Raw genomic sequence first — 17,807 nt, 5'->3', positions numbered from 1 at the left:
AGTGCCAATGTTTCAAAAGTACATTTTTCAAATGCGTGGTTTTGATATGGGGTGTATAGGTAAGCTTGAACACCATTGGTGGTTCCTTTTGTTTAGGTTTGGTAGTGAGGTATTGCCCACGATTTTCAAATTTTATGCCTTTCGTGGCTGAGGCAATTTCCTCTTTCTTATAGTTACGGAGTAACAGTTTCTCTGTGAACGCATTCTTTTTTTGCAAGAAATCAGTCTCATTGTTACATAGACGTGCGTATCGTAAGACTTCCCCTTTAATCAAGCCTTTAAAAGTGGCAAGTGATGGGTGTGCAGAGTTTCTGTCGATGTATTGGAAGTTTTCCGTGGGTTTGGTGTAGACTTTGGTGTCTAATAACCCATTGGTTTCAAACCTTGGACCTTTGAAGATTTTCAAATGTAGGTATGTTACCTCGGTGTGTAATATTTCTACCGTAAACTTTAAGAAGCGGTGAATTTCATTAAACCTGTTTACTAGTTGTTCAAGTTCCTGAGGTGAACCGTCGTAAAGCAATAGAATTTCATCTCTATAGCGGAGGCATTTTAAGATTTTATTATCTGTCGGTAAAATCTGGTTTTCCACTCTATGCATGACGATATCACAGATTTCCGGAGAGGCTTTGCTACCCATGGCGCAACCGATCTTTTGTAGATAGAATTGGTTATTGAACTCGAAACAGTTTCTTGTTAAAAAAAAGTTCAATTAGTTTGCGCATGGATATGGAAGATATTTCATTGATTCCATATTCGCCTTTTTCCGCCTTTTCAAAGACTTCTTGACATATATCTAATGCCTCCTCTTGGGGAGTATACATGGCGACGACATCGAGTGTAGCAAGTACTACTGCTTTTGGTAACGGGGTGGCTTCCACAATTTTCAGAATGTGATTTGTGTCTTTCACATAGGTGCTTTGTTTTAATACAATAGGAAGCAAGAAATAGTCCACAAATTCCGATATTTTTTCGGTCGGTGATCCGTTTCCGCATTATCGGGCCCTCCCTTAAAAATACTTCAGGTTCTTGGCGACTACGTTGCGTAAGATAGTGTAAAACCGCCTACACCCCCCTTTCATTAATAAGTATATCATAATTATCTCATTGAATATATCTTGTTTTATGTTTTTTCTTGGGGTGAATCTGGTGTTTTAATTTTCGCGCAAAAGAAAAAACGAATCGACGCAATAATAGTGTATCCATTGTACATGCACTGTTGAGCGTTGTTAAATATGTGTCTATCGAGAAAAAATATGTGCACAAAAAAGCGTGTCTGCAACATTTCTGGTTTTTCTAGTTTTTGGCGAAATGTTTCACGATTTTGCATCAAAGCACTCACAATTAACCAAAAAATTCCAAGGGGGAGGGGGACAAACCCTCCCCCTAGACCCCTCCCCCAGGACGCAGATCACTAAAGTGCTACCATCGGGATGTCGGCCCCCCTTTCTCAAAATCCTGGATCCGCCCCTGGATCTACTCAACAAATATATAGGCCTAAGGTGCTAAATTTCGGTTAATGCCTATCTTCAGAAATAGCGCAATCTTTAACCAACCCCCCACCACGTACTCCTCCAGAAAAAAAACTACAACATTATTATTCCTCCCAAATTAGAAGGATCTTCTTTAGAGGCTAAATGACAACTTATTTTGTCATTTAGCCTCTGAAGAAGATCCTGCTAGGATCGAAATTTCCAAAGACCAACTTACTTTTACACATTCTCTAACACGTAGAGGCTCTCTAGTGGATAAGCAGTTTGCTAACATTTTTATTTTATTTCAAATTAAATATTATACACAACACTGCAATCGGAATTTGTCTTAAAAGATATCCTTCTCCTCGACCCCCTCACTATACACCTCCCCGCCCCTCAAGTACCTAGTTAATAAAACATATTCTAAGAATAATACAAAATCTGGCGAGGAACCCGGTGGCTAGAGGGCTTGTGAGTCAGACTTAGCATCCGGGAACAGCCCAGTAACCGGGAAAGGATTTTTTTCTTCATTTATGGCTAGGACTGGAGCAGCCTCACATTGAAGTCATTCCACCCCCCTCCTCTATAGCTGACAGTATAGTCTTAGTTTTGTCTACTTTTTGTTGACGCTTCCAGTCTGAGAATTATTTGCTTGTCTTCTTTACTCCTACCCTATCTTCATTCATTTACCAATTTGTTTTCTTTTATCTTTGCTAACCTGCAGCTCGATCAGACCCGCCCCCCTTCCATCCCCAGCACATCGCATAACGGCAATAACCGATAGAATATTTACAAGTCTTGATTAAGGTCGAAATGAACCCGTCCAATCGTACTTTTGCATACGTGAGCCGAGTCGTGTAAATTTGTAACCTGCTCTAAATGACGTATTCGCGCACATGTGCGGACATGTGAAAACAGCAGACCGTAAACTATTGCAGCCGATGTCACGCGTAGAGGCCTGCTGTACCGGTTGAGCAAAATGACCCGCGACTAGAATATTACTAAATACTAGTAGTACTATTAGTAGTAGTATCATTGTCAAGGTATCACGATGTAACTAAAACCACCGTCGCAACAATACTGTGTGCTGTGGCACCAAGAAGGGCGTCAATTCGTATCGTTTGAAGTTAGATATTTCAAAAGAATTCAAGAAAAGTATCAGGTCTTCACCCAATGGATGAATGCGAGAGAGTCGATGTGCTCGGGTAACGTTACTTTTGATTATGTTGTCTAAAACACAGGCTTACTGTGGGCCCTATGCCTACGCTAATCTAAGTTGAAGTTTGGTTGTTACTATTGACAGTATTATATTGTGGTACTAGGCTAAGCCTTTTCCTATGTGTGTTGGGGTATTTTACGAATATTAATAAAACCAGTGAGTGGCAGTAGTAGTAGCTTAGGTAGGCCTACACTACAGTAGAACATGTGTTTTAGGCCTAACTTAGGCTGGAAGGGTGCAAACACATGGGGGTTGGGGTTGTGGGATTTAAGGGGTAAGATGTTTGCCGTATGGTGACCATATCTCATTGTGCTAAATGTAGTTAAATAATTGCTTGTTTTCTGAACCTCATCCAGTCCTTGGCAACCATGTACCCAAGTTAAACAGTTACATCCCTGGTCACAGTACTTGGTTTGATTAATCAGAGATGCTGAAGCAATAAGGTATGTAGGATTTGGTGGCTCCTGAAGTTTTGGAATAGAGTACATGCGGCCCCAGGAGTCAGTGACTCCGAGTAAAGTTGTGGCTCCTTTGTCATTCAACACAATTACCGAAATTGATTCAAACTTAGGCCCATATGAACGAACATAGTCAGTTCATTAAGCAGCAAGGACTATAACAGGAAATAATATATCACATTGCAAAATGGGCAAACTGCTTTACAAACTTGTGCAAATATGTATTAGACCTAGTAGTTTTGTACACAGGAACTATTGTATTTTTTAAGACACTAGTTCAAAGCCTTCAAACTACTACACAAACTTTGAGCACTGAATTATTTTTATGTATAAGGCATAGTACACTGGGCCTTACTAGCTTAGCATTAAAAATACGGTAATATTTTTGATTTAATGTATCACATATTTTTCTCGCATATGTATGCTCTATAAAAACATCCCAGATAAGGTTCCATTTCTTGGTTATTTAATAGACCATCGTAGGCCTAACCATCACTTACGCTTTTGAAATACAACACATGCCCACACAGCCTGTCGTGAAAGAAAAAACCCACTTTGTATGCAAAACTTTTTGTTGTAACCTGCCATTGGACAAATATCAATGTATTTTCGCTAGAGAAAGCCTGTATAGCATGAACACTTGGAAATCCCATGCCATATAATCAGACAAACTAACAGTCAATCACATATCTTTTTAATAAAATAAAATAAATCTGTTAGCAAACTGCTTATCAACTAGAGAGCCTGTGTAAGAGAATGTGTAAAAGTAAGTTGGCCTGACGTTTCGATCCTAGCAGGATCTTCTTCAGAGGCTAAATAACAAGTTGGAACCTTAATATTTTGATAATCACATAAAGCTCAAATTGCGTATGGGCGGCAGCTTTTTGGTCAAACTTAGATTTTGAAGATGTGAAAGAACAGTTGAAGTAGACAAAAGCAATGGAATTTTGGTTCACTATCTTGGAGTGAAAAAGAAGTAAGAAAACTTTTGACAAAAAGATCAGTGGACGCCACTCCAAATGAGCGGGAGGCACTAATCGACCGCTAAGCAACACCAGTTGTCACCAGTACTGTAGTAGGAGTCGAGTTACTTTCCGAAACCGATGTTTTGCATTCATTTTCAATCCAACGTTTTTGGTGCTTTCCGACGATTTTCCGACGCTGTTGACTTTGATGTTTTTTTCAAATTTGAGGGACTACTATTGTACTCCTGATTTATGATAAATATTTAGCTTTAAACTATGCTACATCTTTGGTATGCTCCTATAAGGCTAAACTAATGAGTATGTGGACTCCTCAGTTTAGGGCTTCATGTAAGACTAAGCATTAATTCGTTCTTTCATACATTATTTTAACTTGACCAAAACGTGGGTTACATTCAACACAAATTTAAGAGTGACCAGTAGAGAAATAGAACCTCAACTGAAAGCAGTGTTTTTTTTTTCTTCAAAGTTCTACACTCTGCAAAATATCAAAATTAAATTTGAATATACCTAAAGGCATCTTTTTAATGAAACTTTGTTGTTTCTTGAAACAGGCCTCAGGATCTAGTGCACTATCATAAACTGGACCCTCACCTCCCTCGCAGTGGCATCAAAGCAGCCGAACCAGATGGCTCGAGCGCACAAGCCATTCGTCTCAGTCAGATGCAAGCGCAGCAGAGAGAAATATTGGATGAGGAAAAGGTTGCAAAGTTGTAAGTTTAAAAACAGGGTTCCATCAGATGGATTTTGGCTGGAATTTTTTGAGACTTTTCCTTGATTTCCTTTGCAAGTTTTAATGAGGCCCAATTTATGTAAGACCACAAGCCCTGGGTTTGGCAACCCAACTTGGTGTTTTATTACGTAAATGCCGATCAGACCTTGAAATTTAGGCTACTTTGGCTAAATAGCCAGCAAGTTGCACCATTTTGACAGTAGTAGTAGTAGTAGTAAGTTGAGTCTCGTCTATCCGATATGCTCAGTGATTAACCTCCGCCACGTATCACGATCTTGCGCAAGGTTTATTGCTTCCTCAAAATTGTTAATATTAATGTCCTTAAATTGCGACTTTATTTTTCCAAGCAAGGTAGTCACGGGCCTTCCTACTGGTTTAGCAGTATGTCTCAGTGCTTCTCTTAAAGCAACCTTTGCTGGAGCGTCCTCCGGAAGTCTTGCTACATGACCGAAAAATCTCAATCTTCTATGTGAGACTATGGATGACCAAGGTGTTTGGTTGGTTTCGTTGTAGAGCTCATCATTTGATAACCAATTGTTATTGGTCCATCTAATGTTGAGAATATTTCGAAGTAGTCTCCTTTGAAAAGTGTCAATTTTGCGATCAAGATCCTTCGTTGTGCCCCACAGTTTGCAATTATTCAAAAAAAATACTCTTTAATAAAGTCTGAAAAATCCTAAGCTTAATGTTTTTAATGCTTATGTGTTTGACAGTAGGGGGGAAGAAAACGGCAATGGCATTTTGCTGCCAGTGGAATATTAATGTTGCTAAATTGTATTAATTCAACTACAGATGCAAGTGGGAGTTTGAATTCAGTGTGTAGGTTGTATCGAGGTTCTGGCATTTTCGCAGCAAGTGGCTAAAATTGTGAAGTTTTAGCCGTGATATGAAAAAGAGAAAACAAACAACAGCAGATATTGGACTATTTACTTAGAGTGTTGATTCCTAAGGTACATGTATCTACGTAGTGCAATGTGTTTTGTTATGCCAATACAGTCAATACATCACTTGATGTCATTGCATGCAACTCATAGTACTTGAGAACATGAAGATGACTTATTTAGCAAAGGCTTATTTCAATCTCTTCCATGTCTATTGAAACCTGAAACATGTTAAACAAGTTGGCACATGTAGGTTTCCAAAAGCTATTTGAGTTGTTTAATCCAAGGATGCAACAGAGTAATTAAAATTTCATGAGACCAGGATTTGCGAATAGAGAGAAGTTTTAAAGAAGCGAAAGCCAATAATATTGCAAGTAATAAAATAGTCAGAATATTTTTTTTTAAATTTATATGATTTAATGGACCAAAACAAAAACAAGGGGGTAAGACAGAACGAAGCAAAAGCCTATAATATGTGCAAGTAAATAAAATAGTCAGTGTAAAATAAAAATAAAAATTTATATGATTTAATGGAACTGAATTAAACAACAAATTAAAAGCAATGGTTAACACAGAAAGAAGCAAAAGCCTTATAATATGCAAGTAATATAATAGTCAGAATAAAATAAAATAAACATAGTTATATATGTAATTTAATTGAACCGAAATAAACAAAAAAGACATATAAGCAAAGGATAAGACAAAATGACTTTTCCGTTGAGTATCAAAAGTGGGTAAAAATGTTGGTAGCCGGGTAGTCCACTGGAGTGGTGCACAAAATTACCATAAAATTACCGGTTACCATAAAACGTGGATCTCCTAATTTAGTTGTTGAAGGGTCAGCGCTTTTGAATCATTATCAATAGCGTCTAGCCTGTTAATATAATACTTCTTTATGTATGCATGTACAATTACAAATTTTGCAGTGTTTACACACTGCCATTGTCACCATTTTTCCAGCCATATAAGGCACTTTACAGGTACTTTTTTGTAATTCAACTTTCCGGTTTTTCGTGTTTTATTAATGTATGGAACCGGTTAAAACTGCTGAACTTTACAAAAACAGATTTTGGATACGAGACAGGTTAACTGTGCAGCCTTACTATCCCTATTATGTGCTAACAGCAGTTCTAAGCATTCATGATTGGTAGTCAGTGTGGTAGTATGTAGATGACAACACTTTATGATAAAGGGGTGGAGAAATAGTGCTTAGGATGTCACAGTTTAATGTGAATTATGAGGTACTAAATAATAACTTGGTAATATTTTAAGGATTGTCAGACGACCACAATTTTATCCTCTGCATTAATAATCTTGTCAGAATTTGTAAAAATTGTGTACACCCTTGCATACATCACTTTGTTACTGAGAATTTTCATCTTGAAAAATTGTGACCAAGATCTTCTGATGTGACTGCAAAACCACTAAGTTTGTAACTTTCAGACAGTCATGAAGGTCAAGTTTTAGATATTATTTACAAGTTGCTGTATTTTGTGGAATCAAAATTCAACAGGTTGTTGTGGTAACTACACTGTTGAAGTACATGTCTCTAACAGTAAGACTCATTCTTCTTATTACACAGTGGTAGTCTATCAAGCGGTGATTGGAACCACGACTTGGAGTTGATCGAAGTAAAATCATTGAAGGTTTGTGCTTTTGATTCACTTAAAGATGGATTTTCAGGATTGTGACTTAACATTCAATAAAAGTTGACCATATTATGTATGTACGTGGAACGAAAATGATCTTATTTCTGTGCACAAATCTTACAATAATTAAGGAAATTCACAATTTTGTGTGAGTTAACAATGTATGTGTAGCAATGAAAGGTATCATATATTTGTTTGCACCTTGTTGCTTCTGTGATTTTAATAGTGTTATGCAATCTTCAAATAACATAGACATGACCCTTGTTGCCTGTTATCGTCTGTATAATATTAAGTATCTCGACTCCTATGGAAAATTTAGTTGATTTTGTGTTGATCTGTTATGATTCAGGGTAGGAGGTACTTTCTGTGCGTATATCATATTTCGGTCCAAATCCGTCTAAATTCAAACGTTTCTACAAGAACCCTAGTCTTTTCTTTTTGTTGTAGAGGTCAAAGGGGATATGTGTTTTGTTTGGAATCAAATGGTCATTACAGCTCCTTATAGATCAAAGAACTGAAAAACTTATTAGAATGATGACTGTAATTTACATAAAATGGAGATAAACATCATAATTGGTATTTTACGGTAGATTTCACATAGTGTGGGGTGTGGCCATCCTGGTCTTTCTGTGGGGATCAAATGTCATCAGTGGTTATATAGAGGTCAAATTCTGTAAACATTTCCCTGCTTGCTCTCTAGAAGATAAACCAGGATGAAAGTGAATGCAGTAGGGCCACATTAGCTGTCTTGTATTTGTCAAGACCTCTTATAAGGGGCCCGGTTCGAGTCACTCCAAGATTAATGTATGTCGTCCAGTTAATAGTTGTTGATAATTGACAATTCATAATCAGGGAAGTTAAATATGAATCTAAGAGACTGACTTCGGTCAGCTTGCGGCTTTGATAAGTCAATGAGGCTTCTTCGCGAGTTCCTGCTTGCAGTAGGATCTAAATACTTTTGGTGACATGCAGTAGGTAGGTTGTAATCTCAGGGTGTTTCTACAGAATGCACAGAGGGTCCATTTTGTCAGGGCAGTTGAGTTGTTTGTTTCTTGTGTTTTGTGGTTTTCCTGGTCAAATCAGAGTCACATGTTCCACAGCTGATTGTGCTCCCTCTCTGATTGAACCCTCTGCCGCCACCTCTGGTATGAATCCAGATACCGAAACCAACAGAACGTAAATGACCTGTGATGGTGGAGCCCGGTACCCCCAGATTGTAGCTAATGCAAAGTAAGGTGCAACTTACATTACATTTTTTTCTTTTGGTCCAGGGAAAGTTTTGGCAGACTATGGGGTACAATGCCGGTGTTAAGAAGTACCTTTACCCAGAGGAGGGCCTCTTTCTTATGGAGATGGTAATGATTTATTGTAATTTCAATACCAAAGGCAAACCCCTATTCCTCTCCCCCTCCTTCAAGTCTCACCTATATAACAATAATGTTAATCCTTTTGCTGTCAATATTTTTAGTCCTTTGTGGAGGCAGAAGGAATCAATGCGATGGTGTGTGGATATGTGTGTATGTAAATTGGCTTGTAAACACTAACTCAAAAAGTTTGTGGTTGATTACCTTTATACTTGGTATGTGGATCCATCTTATTGAGTACAAGAACCCTATTCTTTTCTGTTAAGTTCAATGGTTGTAGTTCTTCTCTACTTTAAACCCGACCAGACCTGTACAATCAAAAAGGGGGAAAAAAAAACGCAGATAACTCTAAAGTCGTTACTCCTTTTCAGTTATTGAAGTATGCTGTGCATGTTATCAGAAAGAATAGATTCCATACTTTGTTTGTCTGTCTGTCACAAAGAATTGTGTGGAAGAAACTCACTTTGATAAAATACCTTCATTACTCTGTGGGGAGTCTAGCGTCACACTCTCCCTGTTGTGGATCCTACTTCATTCTAACCACTGAACCGTTTTGTGAGAGCGGCGCTAAACAGAATACTAGAGTAAATGTGAATTATTTATTCATTGTGTACAGTCCGTAATCCCGACTTATGGTATTAAACCAAATAATCCATGAGAAAGAAAATATGTTGTTTTGACATTTCAATGTTTTTTTTCCTCTCTTATAGAATGCCTTTGAGATCCGTTACCACGGTGTGCCTATGTCATTGCAACAAGCGTACGAGCTTCTCATTCCAAGAGAGTTTACACTGGAAGAATATCAGGTAATTTGTGGTCTTCTTGAGAGACACTTTGAATGGATAATCTGGAGGGGGGGGGGCAGGTGAGAATTTATTTTCATTCCTTGCCGAAGGCATATGGATGCTATATACTGGTAACGGCATGTGTGCATTGTGATGTCGTCGGTGCACACTGAGGAAAAAGTAGTTTGTTTTGCTTTATTTTGTACTCTCATATTTCAATCTTGGTTTGGATAAATTCCAATTTCAACCTGATTGGAATTTTTAAGCTAATGATAAGTGAATGAATGTGGTGTATTCATTTATAAAGTACCAGATAAGATTCAAATATGGAGGAGGGGAAAAGTACATCACTCTGTTTGCTTTCAAGTTCACATTTGGTAAAAGAAGCAACAAATTTCACGTGTCTTGTTATCTCAATAATGGGCTATAGGAATTTGGATGCAAAATCCACCACAGTTCTCAGAAGCTTATTTCTCTTTCATCAGTTAGGAATAGCTTTACCCCTGGACTATACATCTCAAGGAGATGAGGTATATGAAAAAAAAAATATTGATATAAAATTTATTTAAATATTCATAAATCCAAAAGTCTCAAAGCAAAGGATTTTTGGTAGTACAAAAAAAAAGTACCTCTTTTTTCCTCATTTTACGATGATGAACACTTGTGATACATGTACTGCCACAATAACTATGTAATTTTACACAGTCATTAACATAGCAAGTGCTGACCGAAAAGTCTTGCAGGCTTTGGCTTTCCGAAGTATGTCTCCAGTGATAACGTCAAATTATTTAATATTTAATACGGGGACATTACCAAATAGTTATTAAGTTGGAATGTGATGTAATTTGCAGGATATTCAGTTAGCACAATCGTGGAACACACGGTGATTACTGTCTCAAACACTAACCTTCCTTAAACACTGAATATATAAACAGTCTGCCGGACGGTTACCACGCCCTTTATTCATTGCCATTTTAGGGGCCGCAGGATTACCGTCGAATGAACCTTGAGTTCTTTTTTTTTTCTCTTTTCTTTTTGCAGACTTATGCTTATCTCATGCGACTTGGTTACATCGTGACAAGGCACAAACAGTAAGTGTCTCCATATTGATGTTTTGTTTTAAGGGTAACCTCTTTCAATTAAGTGTGCGATTGGAAACGACCTAAGGAATTTTTATAGCTAGAATGGGATTCAAACCTCAAGCCTAGCCCTCTAGCAGGCTATTCATAACTTAAATGGTTGCTGAAAATCTGGTTTTGCCAACCCAGGTTCACTCGTTAAATCTGTTTTTCAAGTTTTCAAATGCCGTTTGACAACTTTTCGGACCTACTAAATTTTACGTTTTTCTGCAGAAGATTTGTGAGTGGGCATGCAATGAAAGGTTCTTAACACAGTTTTGAGACTCAGAATGGTATGCTGAAGGTCCGTAGCATAGTTTTTTATGTTATATGGTAATGTTCTAAGGCACCATGAGACTCATGGTATGCTGTAGACATTACTTGCTTAATTCTTGATGAATGCAGAATCTCTGTGAATAATAAACTTGTAAAATTCGAGCCTCTGTCATGTTGGACCATTTTTCGGCATGCCGAACTTAGTACGAAAAATTATTATGCATCTGATACAAACTTAGCTGTAATAATTCGGAGGTGTACTGTTTCTGGCACGATAGCAAACAGATACAAATCTTTAGTCTTGGGTATTGTTTGCATAATTATCTGATTAGGTTTGCCCACTATTTGGCATGTGTGACAACTCGTACAAAATTTCACCTTGCTACATCTCTATGTAACTTTAGGCCTAAAAAAGGTAAGGTCGGACCAATTTCATATTGATGTGTAGAAGTACTATATTGAGTACCAGAAGCTTATGGTTTTGGTGGAGGTCAAAGGTCATATGGGGTCACCAGGGGTCAAAATGTGAAAACTTTGTAAACACGATATCTCAAGAAGGGCAGGTCGAACTAATTTCATATTTGATGTGTAGAAGTACCACATTGAGTACAAGAAGCCTATTGTTGTCGGTGGAGGTCAAAGGGTCATATGGTGTCACAAGGAGTCAAATATTGCTGGCAATTTGCCGTAAAGAGGGAAAAACCTGTGAACTACCCTTTTAAACAGTGAAGGAAAACATTACTCGTAAAACACAAAAGAAAAACATTTTAACAATAAAATTTATTAAGTATGGACGAATATTGATGGTGTATAGCATAGTTAAGATATAAGGGTTTGGCTACCTATTAACTCTTGTTCCCTCCCTTCAGGTGTGATGTGACAGAGTACGAACAGCGCATCAAACTCTATCAACAAAACAGCAGCCGTCAAAAACGTGCATGTAAGAAGGTGCAAGTCTGGTTCGACCAAATGACCAAGAAGATCAAGGTGCCGAATAACAGCGATAGCGGCGATCTGACCGACGAGTCCTACTACAGTAGTTCCAGCGGTAACGGTTTCTCGGTCAACTCTGCCGGTGACCTCAACACAAAGGTCAAGCAGGCGCTGCAGGACTTGGAAGAGAAGTGTCCGAGCAGTGAGGCCGAAGACGGCTCCAACGATAACAGCTCGTTCTATTCGGACGGACCCATTTCTCAACTCTCCGCCGAGAACTTGGAGAAGGTCGACTCGGACTTCAATTATTCCGTGGTCAATCTGCTGGACTACCATCAGAAGCACTGCAGCTCCAGCAGTGAGTTCACGGGTAAGATCGTGAAGAGAAAACATTCGTCCTGGTACATCACCAAGGCCAACGGCAGTTCCAGCGGGAGCAGCATCCAGCAAGGAATGAAGCCTGCCAAAGTGAGGAGGAGAGATTCCTGGGATTTGTCCAAGGGACTCGGATGGAGCCAGGAACAAACGAACTTGCCAGACCACATGAAAGAGGAAGCAACTACTACCTTGACGAAGAAAGAGGACAAGGGGAAGACGAAGCTGCAGAGCTCCGACTTAGGCTCCTCCGATCCGTCGCTCTGCGAGTCATCCATAAACATTGACGAATTCCTGCTCACGGTCGTCAACCAGATCACGGACGTGAAGGACCGCCGCCAAAAGAGTAACAATATTAAAAGCCGCCCGTATTCGACTTGGAACTTCACTACAATTCACATTCCCGATATGGGATCCAGGCCCTTAGACCCAAAGTTGATGGACTTACCCATGAAGGGGGCTCCTCCTCCACCAAAGGTGAAGAAGGTTGAAATAATATCAGAAAAGTATCAAGGAGGAAAAGGGGATGACGGATCAATCACCAGCCTCAACGAATTGACATCTGGGTTTCACACTTCAGATTCGGCCCCCGAACAGTCTCTCTCGTACATGCTGGACAAGGGGAGCATGCTCTTGAACAACCGGCTGGTCGCACCGTCGAACTGGATGGAGTATAAGGAGATGATGAAAAACCCAGAGGGAGACCTGGACGAATTACTCACCTCTCCCGTCGGTCACCTCTGGAGTGGTGAAGTCAAGCCATTGGTGAAGCCTTCTGATGCTGTTAATAGTGGTAAGTGATTCATGGATTCATGGTTGTATAGTCCCTTATGAAACCATAAAAAATCGTATAAGATTGAACAGTACATCATAACCATACAGGCTGTATGAAAATACTGTAAAATGGTACCTATGGATGAAGTGGCTTTTTACCCCTTGTATGGAGTAAGTATTAATATTCAGAATGTATAGTAGCATATGCAATTTTTGTAACACATGGAACAAGTATAACATATGGAATAAGCAAAACACATGGAATACAATTAAATTGATCACTATTGGCATAATTTATATAGACTTTAGACCACCAAAATAGCCCCAGAAATGATGAGTAGCATATGATATGGCTATGCTGCCTACATTGAGTGGTTATTACTTTATCTATAGTATGACTATTACAGATACGTTCAATAGCATTCATACAAGCCTGTCTCTCAATAGCATATGATATGGCTATTCTGCCTACATTGAGTGGCTATTACTTATCTATAGTATGACTATTACAGATATGTCCAATAGCATTCATACAAGCCTGTCTCTCAGTAGCATATGATATGGCTATATTGCCTGCAATTAATGGCTATTACTTATCTATAGTATGACTATTACAGGTACCTTCAATAGCATTCATTCAAGCCTGTCTCTCAGTAGCATATGATATGGCTATATTGCCTGCAATTAATGGCTATTACTTATCTATTGTATGACTATTACAGATACGTCCAATAGCATTCATACAAGCCTGTCTCTCAGTAGCATATGATATGGCTATTCTGCCTACATTGAGTGGCTACGACACATGTATAGTTTGACTATTACCAACCGACAGATGACATCATGTTGTTTTTTTGTTCTACAGAAGCCTTGTTGAAGAAATTACAAGTTATACAATCTGCGGAAGTGAAAGAGATGTCACGGTGAGAAAATCTGCAAGTTTATAAGTAAATGTTCAGATTATTAAAGGGGAGCAAGTGTCACAAGTGAAAGGTTCCACAATGATAATGTTTGAACGTAGCACAGTAAGTAAACCTTCTCTTCTAAACTTCCTGAGCGAAGCTGTTCAATTGATTCCTCTAGAAAGCATTCCAAAATATTGCACCTAATATATTGAAGGTGTAGTATCATGAAGTAAAGTAATATATCTATATATATATATATATATATATATATATATATATATATATATATATATATATATATATATATATATATATATATATATATATATATATATATATATATATATATATATAATATATATATATATAAAATTATTAAAGATCAACGCATCGGAAAAATTACACTTCACTACCGGTTTTGTCCTATTTTGGGACTCATCAGGTAAAGGTAGGAATGGATCCCCTGACCTTTGTGTCACTGACCGGAGTCCGTACCACTCGACCACAGTGATTCTATTGTTGTGAGAATGCCTACAAATTGGCTTTCTATAACTATCATTGAGGGCATATTACCCAAAGTGCTATGATTGTACAGAGTGCACCCCTGGTGCTTTTTAATCTGACATTTCACACAGAATAAGCACTTTTTATAGGCAAGCCAAGGCTTAAATAAGAAATGGAATGTGTGGCAAGTGGTATGATAGATAGATATATAAATATATATAAATAGATATATATCAATAGATATATATATATATATATATATAAATAGATATATAATAGATAAACAGATAAAATAATATATATATATATAAATATATATATTAACTTAAATTAAATGAATAAAGGATCAACTCACCAGAAAAATATATATATATATATTTATATATATACATATATACATACAGGCATACATATATATATATATACATACATACATACATACATACATACATACATACATACATACATACATACATATATATTTGTGTTCTTATTATTATCTATATATATGTGTATATATGTATCTGTATATATTAATATGTATCTGTGTATCTACACACACATATTTATATAGAGCGAGAAAATTCTGTGATTAAAGTGCATGCTGTTCATAACCACAAGAAACTAAGAAGTATCAAAATTAAATGTGATTATATCCAACATCATCCTCTTGTACTCCTGTTCAGAGCCATTATTATCATCCTCTAACAGGTCATGTGTTCCTCTGTGTAAAGATGTGAAGATTGCCTTTGATGTTCATCTACCAGACAGTTCCTTCAAGAAGACTTGTCCGGGCAAACCAGCCTTTCACATCGTGGTATTTAGGTGAGTTCTACTTGGAAACAGCTGTCTCAGAAATCTTTCAGAAAGAAGATTGAATCTCTTTATAATGTACCTCCATGGTTAGATTGCAGGTAGTCATTCCTTTGAAGCTTTAGTTTGAGTTGATCACTGCCCTAATTTGTTTGTTTTACCCATACAGAGTGTGGCTAAAGGGAGCCACAAAAATATTAACAGCAAAAATACTAATTTACAACAAAAAATATTAACAGGAAGTGTGATTATGTTTCTTCCTTTCTTAATTAAAACTAGCTTCAAAGCATACTCCTTTCCGTTTGTATTTTTTTATTCTTCTTGTCAGTATCCATGATCCTGTTCCGGACTACAGCACTCAGATGAGCATCCTCCAACAAACGGGCCTGGTACCGTTACTATTTGCCATAGTAGAGAGCGCCGACGTGATGTTTTGCTGCTTCAGAGATGTTCAAGTACCTATAGATTTCAGCTAATGATGGGTGGGAGTAGTGGTTTTTACTTGTGAATGGTTGCAGCTAACCCTAGCAGACTTGTGGTAGGAGTTCAACCAGTGTGAGTACCACAATAAGGCTCTGAACTGGAGTACAAGTACAACTTGAATTGGTATGAGTACCACTACAAGGCTCTTAACAGGAGTACAAGTAGACATTTCATTGTTATGAGTACCACTACAAGGCTCTGAACAGGAGTACAAGTAGAACTTTCATTGGTATGAGTACCACTACAAGGCTCTTAACAGGAGTACAAGTAGAACTTTCATTGGTATGAGTACCACTACAAGGCTCTTAACAGGAGTACAAGTAGAACTTTCATTGGTATAAATACCACTACAAGGCTCTCACCAGGAGTACAAGTAGAACATGCATTGGTATGAGTACCACTACAAGGCACTTAACAGGAGTACAAGTAGAACTTTCATTGGTATGAGTACCACTACAAGGCTCTTAACAGGAGTACAAGTAGACCTTTCATTGGTATGAGCACCACTACAAGGCTCTTATCAGGAGTACAAGTAGAACTTTCATTGGTATGAGTAATACTACAAGGCTCTTAACAGGAGTACAAGTAGAACTTTCATTGGTATGAGTACCACTACAAGGCTCTGCACAGGAGTACAAGTAGACCTTTCATTGGTATGAGTACCACTACAAGGCTCTTCACAGGAGTACAAGTAGAACTTTCATTGGTATGAGTACCACTACAAGGCTCTTAACAGGAGTACAAGTAGAACTTTCATTGGTATGAGTACCACTACAAGGCTCTTAACAGGAGTACAAGTAGAACTCTCATTGGTATGAGTACCACTACGAGGCTCTGAACAGAAGTACAAGTAGAACTTTCGTTGGTGTGAGTACCACTACGAGGATCTTAACAGGAGTACAAGTAGAACTTTCATTGGTATGAGTACCACTACAAGGCTCTTAACAGGAGTACAAGTAGAACTTTCATTGGTATGAGTACCACTACAAGGCTCTTAACAGGAGTACAAGTAGAACTTTCATTGGTATGAGTACCACTACAAGGCTCTTAACAGGAATTCAAGTAGAACTTTCATTGGTATGAGTACCACTACAAGGCTCTTAACAGGAGTACAAGTACAACTTTCATTGGTATGAGTACCAGTTCAAGGCCCTTAACAAGGGAACAGATGATTATCGAGTTTGAAGTAGAGAGTTTTAGGGAAATTTAGCACATTGAGGCTGTTAAAATTTGTACTTTTTGACAAGAGCTTTTTCAATTTGTATGTACATTTCCTGTTGATTTTTCAGACCGTGGCAACTAACTCAAGCACGCAAATGTCTTAATTGTACTTTTTTTTGTATGATAAATGTTGAAAGCTGGCATATCTTTGAAAGCATCTTTCCATTTACAAATGTTTGCAAATATCAAACATACCACTTCCTAACTTCACTAATGGAAAATCAAGGCACATGGGTCATTAATCCATGTGAATGAAGTTTGCTGGTAACAAAACAGTAGCTTAACCAAATCAGCTGAGAAAAATAAAATTGTCTCAGTTAGGGGGAGACATCACGTTTTTGAGTCTTCCTTTAACATGTGTTAGAACAAAGACTTGGGCAAGTCCGAAAAGAAGATGGACATGATTCAATTTGTTTCTTTTGTGCATTTCCTTGATCGGGTGCGATTTGTTATTTGAACTTGTCAGCATGGTGTTCCTTCACATATATACTAGATGGAAGACTTCGAACAAATAAACATGACCGATCACTGATCCATCAGTGATTAAATCTTCAACGTTTTTTTCTGTATTTTTCAGTAATTCCTTTTTCTTGTGAATCAGTGTTTCTATAAGCTGGTATCTGATTTAGTGCTAAAAAAAGAAGAATTTTTCTTTTCTGTATATTAAAGGAAATATTTAAAAAAAAAAAAAAAAAACATTTGTGAATTCAGAAATGAAAGTGTTTGTTTTCTTATTTGATTTGTTTATTAACTATCCAGCTTGACCATTTGAGATGATTATGAGAGTCAAGATGTATCAATTTGAAAAAAAAAAACGATGACTTAAAAGTAACTTTGGTTTATGCTAAAGGATATGGC

General features: G+C 37.6%; 1 protein-coding gene across 1 annotated transcript; it reads left to right on the top strand.

Moving 5' to 3' along the window:
• The first annotated feature begins 2,312 nt into the window (after positions 1 to 2,312).
• Positions 2,313 to 17,272, top strand: LOC139960195 (tRNA-splicing endonuclease subunit Sen54-like). The gene is made up of 10 exons (XM_071958381.1): positions 2,313 to 2,680; positions 4,690 to 4,848; positions 7,332 to 7,395; positions 8,670 to 8,753; positions 9,473 to 9,568; positions 10,589 to 10,638; positions 11,811 to 13,042; positions 13,889 to 13,946; positions 15,144 to 15,257; positions 15,574 to 17,272. The coding sequence occupies exons 1-10, from the start codon at positions 2,649 to 2,651 to the stop codon at positions 15,719 to 15,721; spliced, it is 2,037 nt and encodes a 678-aa protein (XP_071814482.1). The 5' UTR covers positions 2,313 to 2,648; the 3' UTR covers positions 15,722 to 17,272.
• Positions 17,273 to 17,807: the final 535 nt, after the last annotated feature.

This window comes from Apostichopus japonicus, chromosome 19, assembly GCF_037975245.1.
Source record: "Apostichopus japonicus isolate 1M-3 chromosome 19, ASM3797524v1, whole genome shotgun sequence".
Lineage (NCBI taxonomy): Eukaryota > Metazoa > Echinodermata > Holothuroidea > Aspidochirotida > Stichopodidae > Apostichopus > Apostichopus japonicus.
Note: the sequence above shows the minus strand (reverse complement) of the source record. Positions and strands in the feature narration are given on the sequence as shown.